Genomic DNA, 19,724 nt, shown 5'->3' with positions numbered 1-19,724 from the left:
TAAAATAAAGTCAAATAGCTGCTAAAAATTTAAGATTACGAGTGGTATAGATTCATGATTAACAATTTCCAAACAGATGGCCAAGTGTTTCAGACAATGTTTATGAACCCATGCATTAATTTCTGTTTAGCACACTTTTGACAAAAGCAATCTACTCGAACAACAAAAGTACGGTCTATGAGGACGGCACAAGCAATGAGATCCTCAAGGAATACTAGAAGAATGTTCTTTAAAAAAACAAGAGAAAAGATACATAACAACATAACAATAAAGGGACAATTATTGACTATGTTTGTTGTGCTAGCTCTTTTAAGATCAGTTCATCTTCCTGCAGTTTTTGCGGATCTCTCCCCTGGAACCTGTCAAAGGTGAAATGTTCCCCATCTTAACCATAGACTTGGCGAAGTGCTCAAAGAACAGCTCATTGTTCTCTGCATATTGTTTCACCAAGGCTAATGATGCTTGACTCTTAGTTGTAAGAACTTGGTCTGAGTTCAGGAGGCCCTTTGAAGCCAACAAGTTCTTGAAATAGCTGTTGTCAAATTTTGTGGGAGAAACGAAGTCCAAGAAAAATAGGTTCTGATCACCACCAGATTTTGGGCACCTATTGCGCAATTGGGCAGCATATGATTGATCCAGAGTTGAGTCTGGTTGACTATTTCCTGATTGGTTGTAGAGCCTTTGCCTGAAGCTGGTACATCTTGAATTTCCAATAGTGTGGCTCCCTGCATTACGATTTATTGTTTTTAACCATGGTTTCACGTGCGATTACTTGACAACTAGTAACAATAAAGGGAGTAACTTTTACCGGATAAAGCAACAAGGTCAACAAGATCAAGTCCTTGTCTCTTGAATTTAGTGAGAATGGTATTAAATGTGTTGTTTGGAGCAGGAATGTCATTGTTGGAGCCACTTAAACTGGCACCTCTCGAGTCTCTTCTTCCCAAGGGAACTTCCCAGTTTGGTCCACCAGCCTGTATAAAGAAATAAAGTTAGCTCTGTTTTATTCTTTTTAGGCCTCCTAGTAAAGTACTATGATCAACTTTATGTGGCTCTACTTACTAATACAGTAGAATCTCTTGCAGCAAGTGCCAATATATCAGCACAAGAGACAGTTTGAGGGCATTCCTTCTCCAGTGCAGATTTAATCTCATCAATGACTTCAAATCCACGAGCTGAATTCCTGTTGGGGTTTGATCTTTTTTCTGTTACTATACCTCTGCTGCTGTCCAGAAGCAAAGACGCATCGCAACCCTACATGGCATAATAAAACAAATTAAATAATTAGCCATCAACTTTATAATACATATTAATATTGGAAAGAAAAAGCAGCCTGTATTTTGTTCATAGCAAGTAACTTTTAGTAGGTGCGTTCTTGTATGTTAGTGTGCTGCAAGTTATTTTCCAACTTCGTATCAAATCTTTTCCAAATTCTGAACTTTGTTATGTACAGGTAAATTTCAACCAAAGGAGTTGGAGCCTTGTTCAAATGTTACCATCAAAGGATTCACATGAATATGAGAAGTTCAGCATTGCTATAACTAGTAGCATAAATATCTAGTCACAGGAAATATGTTTTACCTTGACAAAACAGTCGTGGAAATGGAGCCTCAGCAACGAAGCAGCCATTCGGGCTTCTTTAGCAACAGCCTTGGCAACAACAGACTTGACAATTTCTTGTGCTTTTGGGCATGATCGGTAATAATATTGTGGGTATAGGGAACCACCACTTGTCTTAGTAGAGAAACAAAGTGGTGCAAAAGCAAGGAGACCTATGAGAAAGAAGAAGCTCATGGACTGAGCCATCTTGAAGTTAAGTTCTAAGAACTTGGTATTGAAGAAGTTTGAATATTAAACAAGGCTAGTTTGCTGTGATGAAATTGAAATGGAGTTTCACTAGTATATATAGTGTACTGTCCAATGGAAGAAGAGGTACAAAGGGCACACAAATAATATATGGAGTTGGTAGCTTTTTAGTTAGGATTAGTATATTTTTGCATGATTTACCAAGTGAAACAAACTTGTGTTCTCCAAGTAAATGATTATCGATCTGGTCCATGATAGTAAAAGGACCTTCACCAGCTACGTAAATGTTCCAACATCAACTCAATTGTAATGTAATGCATGACAGGAATTTGACTATGACTCCTTATCTTACTAATTTTTTTCTTCGAACAAATTGTTGACTTAGCTATATTTTCGAAGTTTGTTAAGTTGATCAGGTCCACCTTTAAGGGAATAAAACAATCAATGGGCTTCTTAAACAAATGATTCTTGGGAGACAGTTGTCAAAGTTCATCTGTAAATCGATTTGATAACAATATTATGTAAAAATAGCACGTGCTAGTCAGTTTTCGGATTAGTAATTCAAAAATAGTCAGCGTTTGCAAAGTTATTGAAAAATAGCCACTATTTTGCTGCAACACGGACCGGTCCAGCATAATATGCTGGAGATTGGTGCACCTGTGTATGAACTTCCAGCATATTATATTGGAGCGGTATATTATACTGTAACTCCAGTATATTATGCTGGAACTCCAGTATAATATTTTACGAATTTTGAACGGTGTTTTCGTTCAGATTTATCTTTATATAAAAAGTGACTAAATTTCGATTACTTTTAAAATTGTGGCTATTTTTCAATTACCACTTGTAAATCTGGCTATTTTTAAATTTCTCCCCAATATTATGCATGAATGGCCTGGTCCTCTTCTACCCAAAATCCAGATTTATATTAATTGAAAGGAAAGCTATCTTTATATATATATATATATATATATATATATATGTCCGGGCCAACTTGCGCGCATCTCCACTAATTCCACGGAGGCCTTATGAATAGTTTTGTGAAAGTTGTAAAATTAAGCATGAGAGAATGACTTGATTTGGTCAACACCACACACACCTTGATTGCTTTCGGTATAAGGATGCAGAGATGACAAACATTCATGAAACATAAAATAACAAAAGAGTTGATAAAAATGGGGACAGAAATCACCTGCTTTGTTGACAAAAGAAGGCCTCCATAATATTAATTTTATTTGACCGAATTTCTTCATCTCCTATTACACAAGCCTTTCTTCCTTATCTTGTTTTTCTATTTTGTTTTATTTATTTATCAACGTATGAAGCTTAACCTTTTGTTTTATCTCAGTTTCATGTGAAAGCACCGCTGAACTTCAATTCATTAATAACTGGGAGTAAACAACTACTACTATAACTTAAAGTAACCTAGTAACCTAACGCTTATAATTTACTTATTTATTTTGAATACTATTTACTACTACATGAAATATTCAACTTTTCCGCTAAATTTTATTGCATTCAAACAAACTATATTAGTTCGTACAAGTATAGAAGTTGGGAATTGATCTTCATCAAGGTGGTCAAACAAATAAAATATTGATTATGCTTTTCTTGCATACTTTGAGCTACGCAATTGACAATTTCTTTCTCAGAAAAATAGAAATGGCAATCCCCGTTTATTATGCTTATGTCTGCTCTCAGTGAGGAAGGTGACCTACGAATGGATAAGCGAATATTAGGTAAATCTGATTGGTCCAATCTATGTATTATAAAAAATAACAGGTAAAAATGTTAGGAGAAGTGCTCCTCTACTTTTTCAAACATGCACAGAATAATCTTTGCTCTACATTAATGCCAAAATTATTCTTTATTAGAATGAGGGCAATATGGTTGAAGCAGATTGGCGATCAAAAATTTCTCATTAGTAATGAACTGTACTATATCCTTTCTGAAATAGGTGCACGGAAACCTTCCTTAGCAACTTAAGCAAACGTGAATCCTAAGTTTTGAAAAGCCCAAATTTGCTCTTATAGTCTTCGTTCTTTACATATATCACGGGGAATGAGAATTTCCCCCTCTTATAAGACAATGTTAAACAATGAGGTTGAACAGTTGGTTTTCATCCTGTTTAAGGGTTGTCTTTGATTTCACTCGAGACAATAAAATTGACCCATTTTTACGAAATTTTGCTGATTTGATAAATATAGGAGACTTGACGGAACCAAACATTGTAGAACCTGCAAAGACGCAGCAACCACACTAGTCTAGAACAAGCGCTATTATCTGTTGATACTGACGGCATGGTTTTTGCTACAGGAATCTTAATTCTCGTATAGGCTATTAGATTCGAAATTTATCGTCTACCACATCAATTCAACAAGAATGTCAAAAGCCAGTGTTCCATAAATCTATCTACCATGAACAAGATAACCAATAAACATTTGAATTCACAGCATTTTCGCCTCATTCTGAGTAAGCAAGTGGCTGCTTGCCAGCCAGTAATTAACGGGAGGTGGCCTAGGGAACTAATAGGAGTAAGAAATTGGTAATCTGGTCTATTTCAGAGCTTCATTCTAGTCATGCAAACAGTAGCTCTCAAAACAATTCTTAGTTCGTCAGCTTTACTGCAGCAAGAATGTGAGGGGATGAGGCAATGCTTTATATGCAGAAGCAGAGCACCAAATATCAGTTACTTCTAAAGAGTGACCCGTCTTGTGCACACTGGCCTGGGATGTGGGCAAGGCTCTTCCATCTAGAAACAAACATGACTTAGATTGACCCGTACCTAACTTCACTAGTTCTCCGTGTTGCTTGAGCAGAAGCAGGTTGACGCTCCCATGAAGCTTGATTTACAAAAGGATTGTTGATATCTTCTGGTCTCGAGTAGCCATGGCCTCCCCCGCTTACCTGTGTTCCAGTTCCAAAAGTGCAGGTTAGATGAGCTAAGAAGGTAAATTCAGCACAGCAAACCAGTTCGGTTCACATGATTTTCACAGCATGCTCAAAATACTGTTTTCCCCTAGTATACCCCGCTACAACATCCATACGCCCTTACCCTGGCCTGAACAGAACAAACATACCCCTAGCACTACTTACACCTTCATCTGTCACTCTCCCCCTTGCAGCGTAACCTCTTCACATGCTTCACTTTTTTGGCCTCCTAAAATAAATGTATTGATAGCTGACCCAAAGCCTTCCACACCATCCCAAGAAGTTAAGCTGCGCAAATAGGTAGACTTACAGTTTCCAAACATGCGGATAAAAGAGTCATTCCAGGCAATGCATCAAGTCCGCGCTGTGAAAATGTATTGTAATGAATTACCAAGTGTTGCAAGAGAATCATACAATTGAAAACAGAGCTGGACTAAAAGAGAGAATAGAAGACAGCAAAAAGCATAGCTAGTAAACCTACCTGATTTTGCACACGTGTCTTGTAAATGAACCCTCCACAGCAGAACAGTATTGAGGCAACGAATAATCTGTACCACACAACATGTCATATTCATATGGTACACAAGATGACCAAGAGAAGCATCTTAATATATGAAACAATATTCAAAATATAAATCTCAACTACAGACTCGACAACTTCCTAACTGAGACTACCAACTATGCAGCAGCAAAACATATGAAGTATAACCGCATATGATCTGGAGGAATTCACTCAGACATCTCAACATGAAAATAAAAGGTTGAAAAGGAACATGACATACATGCATGAGAGTACACCAAATATGGCCCATCCTCTTGCAGCATCTCCGCCTTCGCTTTGCTGATATTCTGCAGAAAATTTATTCTATTATCATGATATAAACGGAACAGTCCACTCAGAATACTAGAGCACCAGCTAGAAAGGACAAATAATATTGCTACGACTACATAATTGGTATTACGCAAAAACATCCCCAATCCAGATCTTCCCTCAACCCAAATACACTACTATTGTCTCCCCACCCCCCACCCCCGCTTTTCTCACCCTAATATCTTTACTAATGATAATTTTATGGTGGGAAAGGTGGACAAGTACAGGGGAGGCTGGAGATGGTTAGCCTAAGAGGCTGAACCACATTCTTTTCTTTTTCCTTTTGTTTTTGTTGTTTTTGTTTTATTATTCTAGTTATTATTTTTGTAGATGAAACTGCTTTCCATCTTTCTTTTTCTTTCGCATTCTGCAATTGTTCGCATTTTACTCCTACATTTGACATGGGATACTTGCACAGAGGCGGATCCAGGATTTTAAGATCATGGGTGCACCACTAGCTTTAACGTAAGGTTAAAACTTATCATAGTGTTTACGGCTGGTCAATTTTGCTGTTATTTAAAGAGATTAACTCCATACCTGGTAAGTCCAAATTTGTATTTTATATCATTAATATTATCAGTTATTTAATATATTGGCGTATTAAATAATATTATCATAAATCGATTCGGTTCTTACTGTATTAAGTAAAAAGGAAAAGCAAAATGCTAATGAAAACTTAATGCAGTAAATATTAAAGCTTGTGCACGTTTTAATTCAAAAAGAAGCACAAAAACATCGAAAAGCCCTTAAAGCATATGACTAATTATTTATATGTGAATTACTTACTAAATATCAAGCTATTTGTTTGTATTAAAATTTTTTGAATAAAAATATGATTAAGTCAGTCTTATCCCTTGGATCTTTTATTCACTTAGGTAAAATAAATTTAGAGTAGTTCCAGATATAAACAAATCTCAAACATGAAGTAATAGAGAAGAAAATTAGAGAAAAGAGAAGAAAATAAGAGGTAAAAACGAAATAGAATATGTGGCCGAAGAATCTGAACATAGGACCCAACACCAATTTTTGACCATGGGTTCACATTGCACTACACATCAAAATCTTCACAAAATTATATAGAAATACTAGCTTATGGCTCCAAACAGGATGGGTGCAAGTGCACCATCATTTGTAGTGTGGATCCGCCACTGTACTTGCATGTACTCTTATATTGATTTGGCTAGTGGTGGAGTTAGATTACCAATGGTTTACTTCAGAATATTGGAATGCGGTTGAATTGAATCAATTTTAACGACCAGATCAAACTGAAGGCTAAAACTTGACTGAAGTCAGAACTTCACAAACATTTTGGTAAAAAAGCACATAAGAGGAAGAAACTGGATTTCAAGTTTACTCAAAAGTTAGTTAACTGTTATTGTAGACGCACATTGTCAAAGACTCAAACATGCATTGCTCAATGAGCAAAATGAATGCTCATTATTGAGAAGCACATACAGATGGGATACATAAAAGTGAGTCGAATAAAGGCCAGATTTCACTTACCACACATCTTTGTGAGGGTGAACTGAATGGGGTCGTAGTTTTCTACAGGGATGGTGACCTCAACTTCATATGGGGAATCACGAGCAACTTCACCTGAAAATACAATCAGCAATTTAAAGCAACAAAAGGTAGAGCCAAAAGATTATATGATAGCAAAACAAGAAAAATCTCCCCAAATAGTCTAATAAGAGGAACAGTTGAGTCATTATACATCTCCAGTCGATCAGTAATACTGTTGGAGACAAAGTTGTTGGTGATCCACCAGTTGCTGCTGAACCAGATAATGTGACCTTTAACCCTTTCTCTGGAGCAACCTGGCATGTATATGGAGAGGGGCGGGGAAAGAGGGAAAAAACAGTGATTTCCAAGTGAAAATATTCAAGCACAAAAAGAATAAATGCATAACAAAAAGCTTAAACACCTTTATTAATGGTTTCTGAACAGAACCCGAAACCGAAGCAACAGCAGTCATATAAAGGGCTACACGAGTTTGTGCAGTGCTGAAGCTACAAAATAAAATGAAGAATCACTTGAACTTATTTTAAGCAATTTAGACAGTGATATGATAACGACTGCTGTAGCTATGCAGCTTATGATAAAACATGGAAGTCTTAATCCCATAAGAACTGATCGACTATAAAAGCACATAACGTGAGCAAAATGTGCATTGGAACCTAACAAACTTAGAAGTCAGAAGACGTTCACAAGCACACAAAAACTGGCAGTGGTAAACTGTTGGCAAAGTTGACCAGCACAAAAACTAGGATTACAACTAGTCCTCCCTACTGTATATGTTTGGTTACCTGAACAAAAGCACATTCATATGTAAATGCAAAGCATCTCTATGCAATCATGAAGAGGGAAACTGTATTTTACTGAAAAGAGTTGCCGAACTTCATATTAAAGGAAAAGCAGATTTTGGAAGGTGACTAATATGGTCACCCAAAACCAGATATATCTGTTCCAAATTTTTCCCTTTTTTCAGATGACTACGTCAGCATATGTGTACGCCTTAAGTTTAAGCCAGCATTTCTATCCAATTCAACGTCTTATGATTGGCAGGATCTATCCTGTTACAAAATAGAATTCAACTATAAAACACAATTACATTCCTAGATAAAAGGCAAAAATAACCATATAGAAAACCACATAACCCATACATATTCTATGTCACGGCATAAGAATATTGTTGTTCATCAATCAAGACTCAGTTTGAAATCTCTCCTCATAATTCCAAATGTAGTATTCATTAGAACTTCGCTAGAATCAATATGATGAGCCATAATACCTCCACAGTTTGGAAAACTGCTAGATACCTAGGTGGAGACAGACGTCAGACTAGAAAAATGAAGATACAGAGATTTGTTCGAACAGATAAGCAGCAGAAGATTAAAATAAGTATAAAAGAAATTTTTTAAAAAAACACAAGAACAACAAGAACAATCCACGGTCTTCTTTTGATTATCTTAGCTTGAATGCACATGGAGTATAAGATTATAATTGTAAAATTACAGTTGTTTAAAGCAAAGTGGACCCAGATCCAAAGATAGGCTAACATTATAAATATGAAGTAGTATAAGAATAAAAATGGGGTCCACTGTGATGTATTCAGCAGTACAGTATTCAACAAATAACGAGTAATGTAAGAAGGCTTCTACTTAGAGAAGGTAGATAGATTTTCCGATAGTCCAAAAGAGGAAAGTAAGACAACCATGTCCGATACAGGGAGTAATTATAATAAACTAAGAAGAGATAATACTTGTAAGTAATGAGATAACCCCATTTACCTGAATTCCTTGTGAGCTTCTTCATAGCCCAATTGAGTCATCCCATTGTAAACCTGTAAATTCACAAACAAGGGCCTCCACACCATAAGACTATAAGACAATTTAAAGGTACTGGGTAAAAGAAAAAACGTTTCCCTTACAATTTCCCATGACCTTGGATGAAAACCAACTGTGAAACCTTCGAAGACCCGCAGACCTGGTTTCTCACATGGAATGGCAAGTTCAACGACAGCTCTGTCCAAAAGTGATATTAGACATACAGCTAGACAAGTTCGAAGTTGAAGTGTACAAATTCATGCAGTTTAAAATCAACCTACATTTAGTGAAGTCATCACAAAATCCACATTATTTTATGTAACTTTTTCCCAATAATCAAAACTTTTCAGTCACTCTCTCTGGTCAACTTTGCCCTCATATCTTGTCACCAATACATGGTTTAGAGATATTATAGAAATAATTCATACTTCATAATATCAGTTTTATGAAGCATTACAATTCCACAGTTTCTTTGCACTGTACTGGTTGAGAAATGTCCCTTATTTCTAAGTCCAAAAAGAGGTCTGTCATGGCAATGAGTAAATGGGTAGGTTGAACAGCAGCTATTTAAAGCAGTGCAAGAGATTTTCTCTTAGCTTGATTAAACAAAATTGCACAAAGCTCAAGATGTTATTGAAGCAAAGTCCAAAGTTTTAACCCAAAGGAACAAAAATAAGTAATCCCTTAATCAAAATCATATCCTAGTTAAAGGTCAATTTGATTAAGTTCAATATCAGATCAGATATGGATTACGTACTGTATTAAAAATAAAACATAAAGATTAACAAACAAAATGAAATGTACTACAAGTTACAAACTTTATATATTGAATTATTGAAGAGAAGTGTTAACTGTTAAGAACTGCCAAAAGTACCCTGGATCGACTTGGACAAGAAAATATGCCATCCTCTGAGAAACACACTACAATTACAGCATACCCCATAAGAGTTGTGAACCAACCTCATGCTCACCCCACGTCCAGTTGTCAGAGAAAGCAAACATCTAATGAAGTAATTCAACTAAAGGAGACATGAGAATAGTGTTAGTCTTAAGTCTTTCCTTTTTCAAGGGCCTGGAAAGGGAATGCACCCACAACTCCAAATATATACTCCCTCTGTTTGAATTTATATGCACTCTCTCTAAAACTTCAAGAGGTAAAAAAATTTAAAATATTGAAATTATAAATTTTAATGGGATGATTTCTCTGTCAAACTAACTTTTCAACCATTACATAATATTTTCTTCCAATATAACTAATATAATATATAAGTCACATTTTTATCTTAAAACTGCAACCTCAATACTATACAGTTATATAAAATGGAATGAGGAGAAACTGCAAACCCAATACTATACAGTTATAAAATGGAATGAGGAGACTGTGAACTTTCCCAATCTTTTAGACCTCACTCCAACATGCAGCTTCTCTCTTTTTTCTTTTTTTGTTGGAAAGGGGACACAGGGGAGGGTGTGAAAACACATTGAATATCAGCTGAATGATGGGAAAAATACCTACAAGTAGAATCATATTCAACATTGCAGATGCATCCAAGTCCACCTGAGGTATTGAATTTAACAAAAAAATTAGCAAGACAAAGACACATTCCATAAGACTATAACGGATTCTCAAAATTCCAAATCCCACATTTTTGTTAAGCAAAGAGGTAATAATGGATTCCTCAGTGAAATCAGAAAAAGATTAAGGAACCTAACGCCTTCTACTACTTCACTCTTTTCTGCGAAAAATCACTATCTATACCACCAGCAGAAGTCATTCCATTAAAAAATTAGCTTTCAATTTTAACAGTGAGGTACACATGACACAGAAACCAGGGAGAAAGAGAATACATGACTAACAAATTTTGTCCAATAATACACTTCAGAATTAATGATGAAAATCAGACCCGTGACCTGTCAGCAACTCGCATACCGTTAAGCAACACAAAGACCTACTGCCTTTATCACATCCCTGGAATCGAAAACCAAACTTAGCGGTATGCTGATCTTCGCCTAATTCAGGATCATAAGACAAACTAAACCACACAAATCACATTTTCTACACACGGGACAAAGGCACCAAGGATAAGACATTTGTCTTTTCATCAATTCATCGTGCCCACCTCAATGAGCCATGTTCATATCTCAGTTACACGGATGATTAGCTTTGTCCTTATATAACCTGATACCCATCAAGGGATAAACGAATAAATGACATAACTTCTGGTAGATTTTCTAATTAGAACTTGTTGCATATAGATCAACCTCATGACTCAATTCCAGGAACCACAATACACTGCCAATCAGAGGGACATGATCTTCTACCCCAACATGAAGAGCCATGGCAAAACCTAATACAGGTATTTAGAATTTACACACTGGTCAACAGCTAATAATGATTTCACTAGTAACTGAAGTAGAATTCACTAGATATGTCACGCAACTATGAGCCACCAAAAATGACATGTTCAAAGTTATTTAACACTTGCAATACTTTGTACAACCTTTTGGGCTGGCAATTTTGGTGCATTAATATGTGATATCAAAATTATGCTTCTCCTAGCTGACCCCCAGGCTTCATGTTTATGATGTCATTGTAGATCTAAATTTTCAGAATCAGTTGACAGTTTCAGAGGTATTTCAGAGATTAATCAAAAACACTAACTCAGACATTTTGTAGTTTATTGAGGCTATTTCATGCATCTTGCATTAACAAACTATCTTACTAGTCAAATGAAGGGTTTGCATACCTTTGCATTGTCCCTGAGGACAGTTTCCACATATGATATTTACCTATCAATCCAGAAATAAGAGAGTCAATCTAATTGTGTTGGAGTTTAGTACATGGAAACTAAATATTGGAAAGTGATATTCCTATAGGGCCCACTACTCATTTTTATCTTCTGGGAAGATCTACATATGATTTCTTGAAAATACAACACATAAAAAGGTTATATTGCTGGAGAGAGAGAGAGAGAGAGAGAGAGAGAGAGAGAGAGAGAGAGAGAGAGAGAGAGAGAGAGAGAGAGAGAATCATTCAAACCTGAGCTGTTCGGCCCATCTTATCATAACTCTGCTCGCAGTTCATCAGGTCACCGTTGAAATATTCCTGGGGACAATAGAAACAATGTAAATTAAGATTAGACTCAGGTAATCAGAAATAAAAAGCAGGCACTTTGTTAATTCAAGTGACAGAGCAACATGAAGCAAGGGAGCAATGCATCTGAGGAGCAGGTTGTGCGACTTGAAGCACATACTTCACAAATTAAAGCTCAAAGTGATCAAAGTGAGAAGCGTTTGCTTTTACCAATTACTAGTATGTGTAAACATGTCTGCTAACTCTACTAATACACCTACAGATAACAAATCAGTAAATAAGCCCACTGTTATTTCCACTTTATGTAGTAAACAGCTGCAGCGAACCAAGAAACAGCTGTCTAGATGAATCACTAAAGTCTCGTTGCTTCAAAAGGTTTTATATGCCACAGAGCAGAAGTAGAAGAGCACAAGTCACACATGCCTAGAGCCTATCAATTATTGTGGGCTATACAATGCAGCCAGCCAAGAGAATAACAATTACGTCAATCCCACGGGGGGGGGGGGGGGGGAGGACAGCAAATGTATGGCAACAAAATACATTTCACTTCCCAATTGCACCAATAGGCATCACAGTCTTAAACAAACATGCAGGAGTCTTTAATTTTCTCCAGCGTAAGATTATACTTCACAGTTGAAAAGCTTACCTGAATGAAGCTGACATGTCCAGACCCAGTATGAAAATAGTTGAGTTTATCAAATCTGCCGAAGTCCACATATCCCTGCAATTCAGGTTCACTCTTTATTACATAAGGCATCAATGTTACAAGAGTACATAATGGACTAGTTAATCAAGTAGACATTTTCTTGGTACAACAGCTCGGTATTTTTAACAATCTACAAGTTACAGTGAAATATGAAAGATGCATGGAGTTGAGTAAGAATCATTTTCCCCACTTTCACTAGGCACTCACAAGCAAATCCAGCTTTCATTTATTCATCAATTCTTGATAGACAGTTAATTTCTACTCCTGTGTACTTCAGAGGTGGCAGCCCCTAAAATAAATTACTCATCACAACCACAGAGAAAACTAACCAAAAGACAGACAATAACAGGTTGTTTTGTTTATGGTATAATTATACAAGGATTTAATACAACGATTTTAGCAACGGACAATAATATAGGGATTGTTATGCAGTGAACAATAATAAAGTTACTCTATTTATTTTGCTTTAAAGTAACTATGAAGTGCCATTATCAGCGCCAACTAGTATGCTCAACAGCTATTAATCTAATTAGCTATGAATCCCTGAAGGATGTTTTTGAAGGCATCACATCAGGTTAGGGATGCAAAGATGAGAAGTAGGGAAGGAGCTAGTTGAAGATTACTAGAAAAGACAAAGTTTGTAACAGTTGGAGAGAACATTTTCGGGAAAAGAAGTAACAGAAAGGGAAGAGGAAATAAGAATCTAGTAATATACCGAGTGACAAAATAAATGAGAACATCGTAAAATGCATTACCGCTTGTGATCTAGACTCAACATCTTTGCAAAATCGAACCACCAAGTCAGCTTCCTACATTAAAAGACACCAATGAGCATTACATTTTGCATATAATCGAAACCATTTGTGGACATAGCATCAAATCAGACATCACCTTCCCTTCATACTCAAAGGGATGTCCAATCCAGCTACTCTGAGACGTAGGTTAAGAAACACCAACTTTATTCAAAATGCACCTCTAATAACACGACCAGGTAATATCATTGCAGATCTCGAAGGATAAAAAATAACATATAAGAAGTTTGCAAGTATTGTGTCACCATCATGGTGATAAGAAATATAAGAAGATTGCGAAGTTCAGCAGCATGACATTATAAGGTTAAATTTCTGTATTTTAAGCCACTGAAAATGGATCAATTTCAGCATTTCTGTACCCATCTCACTAAATCGACTAGCAAAAATTTCAAAGGATACAAAATCGTGAATGTGGCTGGAGTTATCCAGTGCATAGCAACCAGTATTTGGTGCAACAACTGAAACAACTTCAATTGCTTGTGACAATACAGCTGAAAATAATATGAATTAGCATATTATATCAAAATTTCCAAATTCGTCAGTATAAAGACATCAAGTAGTTCTAGAGAATGCTTCCTCGTAGAATGTATACACATCACCTGCTACTACTGTGATTAGCAAATGATACGCTACATATTCACTAAAGTAGTTTTTTGGGCTCCGCATTTCCTTGAGTACACCGCGGTCCTGCCAATACAGTTCAAGTAAGCACATGAGATTTCATTTTATCACTACTCTATATTGACTAATTGATTATTGCTGCAATTGCTAGCAATTTTGCTATGTCGATAGTTCGGACCTTACCAATAGAAGCTTTCTTTCGGATAGTATGGAGGTGGCAGACGAGCTTCTGAATTAAGCAATGCCAGTACGCGAGAACGGAAATAAGGAAACCACCTGAAAATCTCCGCCGCCGTTGTTAGCACTCGTCGGTGTACAGATTTCGATGAATTGCTCTATACCAATTCTTCGTCCTAAACTTTCAATGACTCCCGTTCTTGATTTGATTTGGAATATCATTTCGCTAACGTTGGGCCTATTATTATTTCAATCGCGTTTAATCTAGCAAACGCCTTTTTCATTTTAAATATTAAAAACTAACTCTCTGTCTGAAAAAAATTATAAATCATTTAAGTAAATACCTTTTATGAGAAAGAATAAATAATTTAACTATTAAATTATCCAAGAATTAACTCAAATAGTCAATCACTCAACCACTTAAACTAAAAATAATCGGTAGAGATATAAGATATGCATAATTTATATATTATATATGTATAATTATGTATAATTAATATGTAATCTATGTATATAATTAAAAAAAATAATAAATATAAACGGCTATTTGTATAAAAAATCCTAAATTATTTCTGCAAATTGGTGTTAATTTTTCAATGAATTTTAATGAATTTCTGACTAAGACGTATTATTTACCTTTTCTGATATCATTATCATTGAAAATTTAATCTGTATTCCAATGGACGTTCTTCTATCAGAAATGGCTATCGAAAATTCGATAAATTTCACAATCTATATTATTAGTATTATTATTATTATTTAGAAGCCAGACTTTAGATGTACGAACAAGTTCGTCAAGGGGTAAAATCTTTTTCTTAGATAGTAGAAATTCATTAACTATTAAATTGCCTTTTATTCCAGAAGGCACGTGGACTTTTTGTAGAGCACGTGTCATACATCTTAACATGTGTAGCATATTCAAAGCCCTATTCTCTCTCACCAGGTTGTATCGCCTCTTTCAGTTTTTAAAATTTTTCTCCTCCTCTCTCTTCTGTTCGCTCTGGGTGAGTTTTTTTTTTTTTGCACTATTACCTCTTGGTTTATTTCAGTTTTTTTGTGGATAATCACCACTTGTGTTTTCACTTCTACGAATTTGTCATTTTTTTCTATTTCTCTCGGATGCGACTTCTCTTATTGCTGGTGAGTTATTTGTGCAATTTTTCTCTCTTTATTGCACCTTTGGACAGAAAATGGATGGCGAATAAGAATGTGACAGAATCTGTTTATCGGCGAAGGTCGGATTTCTTAGTAGTTGTAAGTATATTTCTGGTCTCCATTATTTTAATTTATGCAACTTGAATGGAGAAGTTGTAGCTCCTTATGCAGGTATTTCAATTTTTTGGGTGTATTTTGGTTGTTTTCCACTTGCTTTGTGCTGCTTCCTTGCCCTAGCGTCTATTTTTTAGTGATCCATCAATATAAATTTTTATATGTGACTCCATTTTTTTCATCTTCCTTTTTAACCTTGAAAGTTTTAAATATTTTTCACATATGTTGATTCATGTTTTGTAGCCTTTACATTTCTTTGTAGGTGCTCCAGATTCAGTTGACCCCTTTTTGTGGTTATGGAGCTGGTAGTAATATTTTTTTTTTTTGTCTATTTTAGCTTCGTTATTGGTACAACTACTGAGAGGCATGTAATATCTGTTGTAAAAATAGTGCATAGCCTCACCGGAGAAAGACTTAGTGGGCGTTTGGACATAAGAATTGTAAAATTCCAAAATAGGGGGAAAAAAAATTCAAGTGAAAATAGTATTTGAAATTTAGAGTTGTGTTTGGACATGAATATAATTTTGGGTTGTTTTTGAAGTTTTGTGAGTGATTTGATGAAAAATTTGAAAAACAACTTTTTGAAGTTTTTCAAATTTCCAAAATGCATCTTCAAGTGAAAATTGGAAATTTTATGAACAAATGCTGATTTCTAAAAAAAGTGAAAATTTTTTGGAAAAAAGGAAAAAATTTCTTATGTCCAAACGGGTTAAACTTGCTCGACATCACCAACAGATATTGTTGTCTAATTTATATTTGTCCTAAATATATAACAGTTGTATATGCAATTATTCAAAAAATATTTCAATATGTTTTCATAGCTTCCAATTTCGTTCATCTGTGAGATCACATCATAACCTATTTCGCCTAATTGCAACTAGAAAAAAAATTACTTGATATGGAAAAGAACATAGGTATAGCCTTTCAATTTACTCTTTTCTCTGTTGAAGTTGGTTTGCTTTGAGGAAAGCCTGAGTAGGTGCGACTATCAACTTCTCTGGCAGGATGCCTTCTGTGCGTTTATTGCAATCAAATTTATTTTTCCCCTTTTTGTTTTGAGGTTGTTCTTTCATATTAAGTTGCTTACTTCCATGACGATAAAGTGTTGTTGCAGCTAAAAAGAAAAAAAAAATTGAAGGATAGAGCATGGGTAGTCTTGTGACTTACCCATCACATGAAAGAAAAATTTGACTTTGGACGAACTTGAATTGATTATGGAGTTAAATTTGTTTATTTTTCTCTTGAAAGTTAAAGAGTGTAATAGAGGATATCATTAAAAGTAACTTGAAAAAGGTTGGAACTTAAGTCAATTGTCATCATCACAATATACTCAATTTGAAGATCAAAAAATATTTTAGTAAGCAATCTACACAAAAAAATTTAACCGATACAATCATAGTGGCATTGTACCAAAGATTTTCAACTTCTTAAAGAGGGATCATGTTAGCTAAGATCTTTGGAGAATATATTTATGGTGGGAAGGTAGGGATTGTAAGGTAAGGATTAAAAGAATGATAAGGAAAAGACTACAAAATTTAAATTATGAGAGTGAGTTCCTAACTTCACAACAACAGCACAGGATTTGAGTTTTTGTTATGAAGTTAGGAACCCACTCTTAAATTTATTTTGAGGCCACAAAAACTCTCTTATGCCTTACAGGAACTTTTGTAAGGCCTCTTTTGCCTTATAGGAATTATTTCATGGATTCGAACTTTCACATTAGAAAACTATAAAGTGATATTTAAAAACAAATCCTCATGTATTTCATTCTGTTTTATTTCTGTTTATTTGCATAATTCCATAGAGTCCATACTGAATATCATTCAACATAAAAAGAGTAGTTTTGTTTTGAATCATCTACTTGGAGGTAAACCCAAAACGACTTGATGCAGGTACAAAAGCATTTTGTAGTGGAGGGATGCTGATGTTGGATTCTTATTGTGCAACTATTTTGGAGCAGATAAATATTGACAATTAAATCTCAAAATTGATGGTTTAGTTGTTACAAAGTGGAGTTTATGTAAATGGAAGGATTTAAATTAACAAATTTCTTTGCCATTGTCACTCTCTTCACAAATCTTTTGCTCCTTAGGCATCCTTTTTTCATTTGGCAAGAGTTGGATTACTTCTTTTGGTGCATTTTTTCTATATTTATAATGTTGTGATGCTGCTTCTATAGTCTCTGTTACTAACGTTAGTGTGCCTCCTCTTTCAGGCATTCGGTCAGTTCGTTTCTTGCAAGGTTTCTCCTATACTTTTGTTGCTCCTTTTTCCTTTTTGGCCTTCACTTCTGGGCTTTTTTGTAAGTTTCTTTATTTATAGCGCAAGTTGCTTATGATGTCTGCTCTCAGTCTGGCGAGTTTTCTCTCCATTGTTCATATTATTGACACCTATTTGTTGGTAGTATAAATTTGATTGGTGTATATTAGTTTTCCTATTCTTTTCAATAATGTTGTGCTGGATTTTCTACATGAATATCATGATTTGCCCATGCATGTTTGGTAATAGATGCATAGGTGCATGTAAGTGCTTTCTCTTTTAGGATCATTAAATTTGCTTCTATTTTTCTGTTTAACTTTAAAATATTGCAAAAAATCATAAACTGAATGTTAGTGTTTGCACTGTTTTTTTAACTTTGTTGGTCGTTCAAGTGGTACAATATTTATTAAAAAAAATCGTTGGATTTTCTCTTTAAGATTATTTTGTTTGTGCATGGAGGTTAAAATTTTGCTTTTTTGAGTCACTTGTCTCCGAGGAGTGTTCATGCTACTGAACAGTACCTCATTCAGAACTGACACTGACACTGACACTGTTGTATATACGTACTCTTCTTAAGTGTTGCCAGTTCTGATGATTAATACTTCCATTTAAGATGTAATAATATACTTTCTTTCAAGAAATCGAACTTGAAATCAGTCCCCAAGTGTGGTTTTACATCTGAATGAATGACTTGAACATGAGGTTCTTTAATTTTGCGTATTTATCCGGTACTTTTGAAATCTTTCTAAGGTAAAAAAGAAGAAAAAGGTTCAAAAGTAGCAGAACTATTGAGAATTATCTCTTTGTTCACTTAGAAGACACTGGTGACATCTTATTTTCTCGATATTTTGGGCAATTAGATACATATATTGTTGTGATACATTTGGATTTCTTCTCTGATCGTTTCATCTTTTTCCCATGTTGTTCTGGTAGATTTTCCTGTGGACTGTATCTTAAATTCACCATGGGTTGATTGGCACGCGTATTCGCTTGAACGAGGTATTTTCATGTTCGAATCTATGGCGTGTTACATCAATGTCTAAAAGTCATCACCAAGAGCTCTCTCAGTAGGTTTTATCCTTGCAATTTGATGAACACAAATATGATATTTTGGGTACAAAATATAATTTCTATCGCATACTGATGCACAATATGCACCCAATGTGTTTGATGATATGACTGCAACAATTGAATAGTAATTTTATTTTCTCTTTGACAGGTAGACCAGGAGTTTACCTGTATCTTATTCATGCATGTTTCATGATCAATGCAACTGATACCAGGTATAACAAAAATTTGTCTTTGGATATGATTAACCAATTCCTAATGTAAAATTCTGTCCAAAGATCTTTAGTGTGTTTCGTCCAGTACTTGGATGATAATTTAATGTAGGTATTGGCTTCTTGGAGCTTCAACCTTCTGAAATTGCAGCGGCAATGGCTTTGTCTGCCTCGGTCTTTCGAGAGACATTGAAAGGCCAATACAGTTGCCTTCTTCACATATGTACAAGTTGTACAAGACGAACTTTCTGCTTTGATTCTTGAGGATACGGTTTATTCTTTAATTTATTTTTGGAATTAATCACTCATTGATTAATATTATTCTATTTTATGTTTATTATTATTATTATTTATGATTAAATATTTAATAGTTACAATGGTACTTCCCCGTCCCTATGTTATTATTTTGTTGGGGGATTCATTGATGTATGCTCTGAGCCTCTGAGGACAAGGAAGGTCATCAATTTAGTAAAATATTTGCCTTTGTTTCTATTCTCTTCATACTTGCAGGATTTTTTAGAGTAGTTGTATATTTCTGTGTATGATAATTTGGAAAGTGAAAAAGAAAAAAT

The 19,724-nt window shown here is 35.1% G+C and overlaps 2 protein-coding genes and 1 long non-coding RNA gene across 6 annotated transcripts; 1 reads left to right on the top strand and 2 right to left on the bottom strand.

Moving 5' to 3' along the window:
- Positions 1-212: 212 nt before the first annotated feature.
- Positions 213-1,900, bottom strand: LOC107810284 (peroxidase 72-like). The gene is made up of 4 exons (XM_016635038.2): positions 1,582-1,900; positions 1,063-1,254; positions 809-974; positions 213-725 (listed from the first exon to the last, which is right to left on the bottom strand). Exons 1-4 carry the CDS (start codon positions 1,804-1,806, stop codon positions 316-318), a joined length of 993 nt encoding a protein of 330 aa, XP_016490524.1. The 5' UTR covers positions 1,807-1,900; the 3' UTR covers positions 213-315.
- A 2,166-nt stretch (positions 1,901-4,066) lies between these two features.
- Positions 4,067-14,605, bottom strand: LOC107810287 (uncharacterized). 2 transcript variants are annotated; one of them, XM_075235277.1, is made up of 18 exons: positions 14,351-14,605; positions 14,146-14,233; positions 13,946-14,037; positions 13,626-13,664; positions 13,490-13,543; positions 12,675-12,749; positions 11,975-12,040; positions 11,682-11,724; positions 10,447-10,492; positions 9,039-9,132; positions 8,899-8,951; positions 7,533-7,617; positions 7,323-7,425; positions 7,112-7,204; positions 5,520-5,586; positions 5,219-5,285; positions 5,048-5,101; positions 4,067-4,713 (listed from the first exon to the last, which is right to left on the bottom strand). In XM_075235277.1, the coding sequence occupies exons 2-18, from the start codon at positions 14,210-14,212 to the stop codon at positions 4,576-4,578; spliced, it is 1,236 nt and encodes a 411-aa protein (XP_075091378.1). In that variant the 5' UTR covers positions 14,213-14,233; positions 14,351-14,605; the 3' UTR covers positions 4,067-4,575. The 2 variants fall into 2 exon arrangements, with proteins under 2 accessions (XP_075091378.1, XP_075091379.1); XM_075235278.1 differs by having other exon boundaries at positions 14,346-14,481.
- A 655-nt stretch (positions 14,606-15,260) lies between these two features.
- LOC107810285 (uncharacterized) lies at positions 15,261-19,520 on the top strand. Of its 3 annotated transcripts, none has more exons than XR_001653602.2 (3): positions 15,261-15,348; positions 15,532-15,598; positions 17,506-19,520. It is a non-coding gene; the product is annotated as an uncharacterized LOC107810285 (long non-coding RNA). The 3 variants fall into 3 exon arrangements; XR_012701534.1 differs by having other exon boundaries at positions 15,876-19,520; XR_012701533.1 differs by having other exon boundaries at positions 15,532-19,520.
- The last annotated feature ends 204 nt before the right edge of the window (positions 19,521-19,724 follow it).

This window comes from Nicotiana tabacum, chromosome 17 (assembly GCF_000715075.1).
Source record: "Nicotiana tabacum cultivar K326 chromosome 17, ASM71507v2, whole genome shotgun sequence".
Classification (NCBI taxonomy): Eukaryota; Viridiplantae; Streptophyta; class Magnoliopsida; order Solanales; family Solanaceae; genus Nicotiana; species Nicotiana tabacum.
The sequence above is the reverse complement of the archived record's forward strand: the minus strand, read 5'-3'. Positions and strand labels throughout refer to the sequence as shown.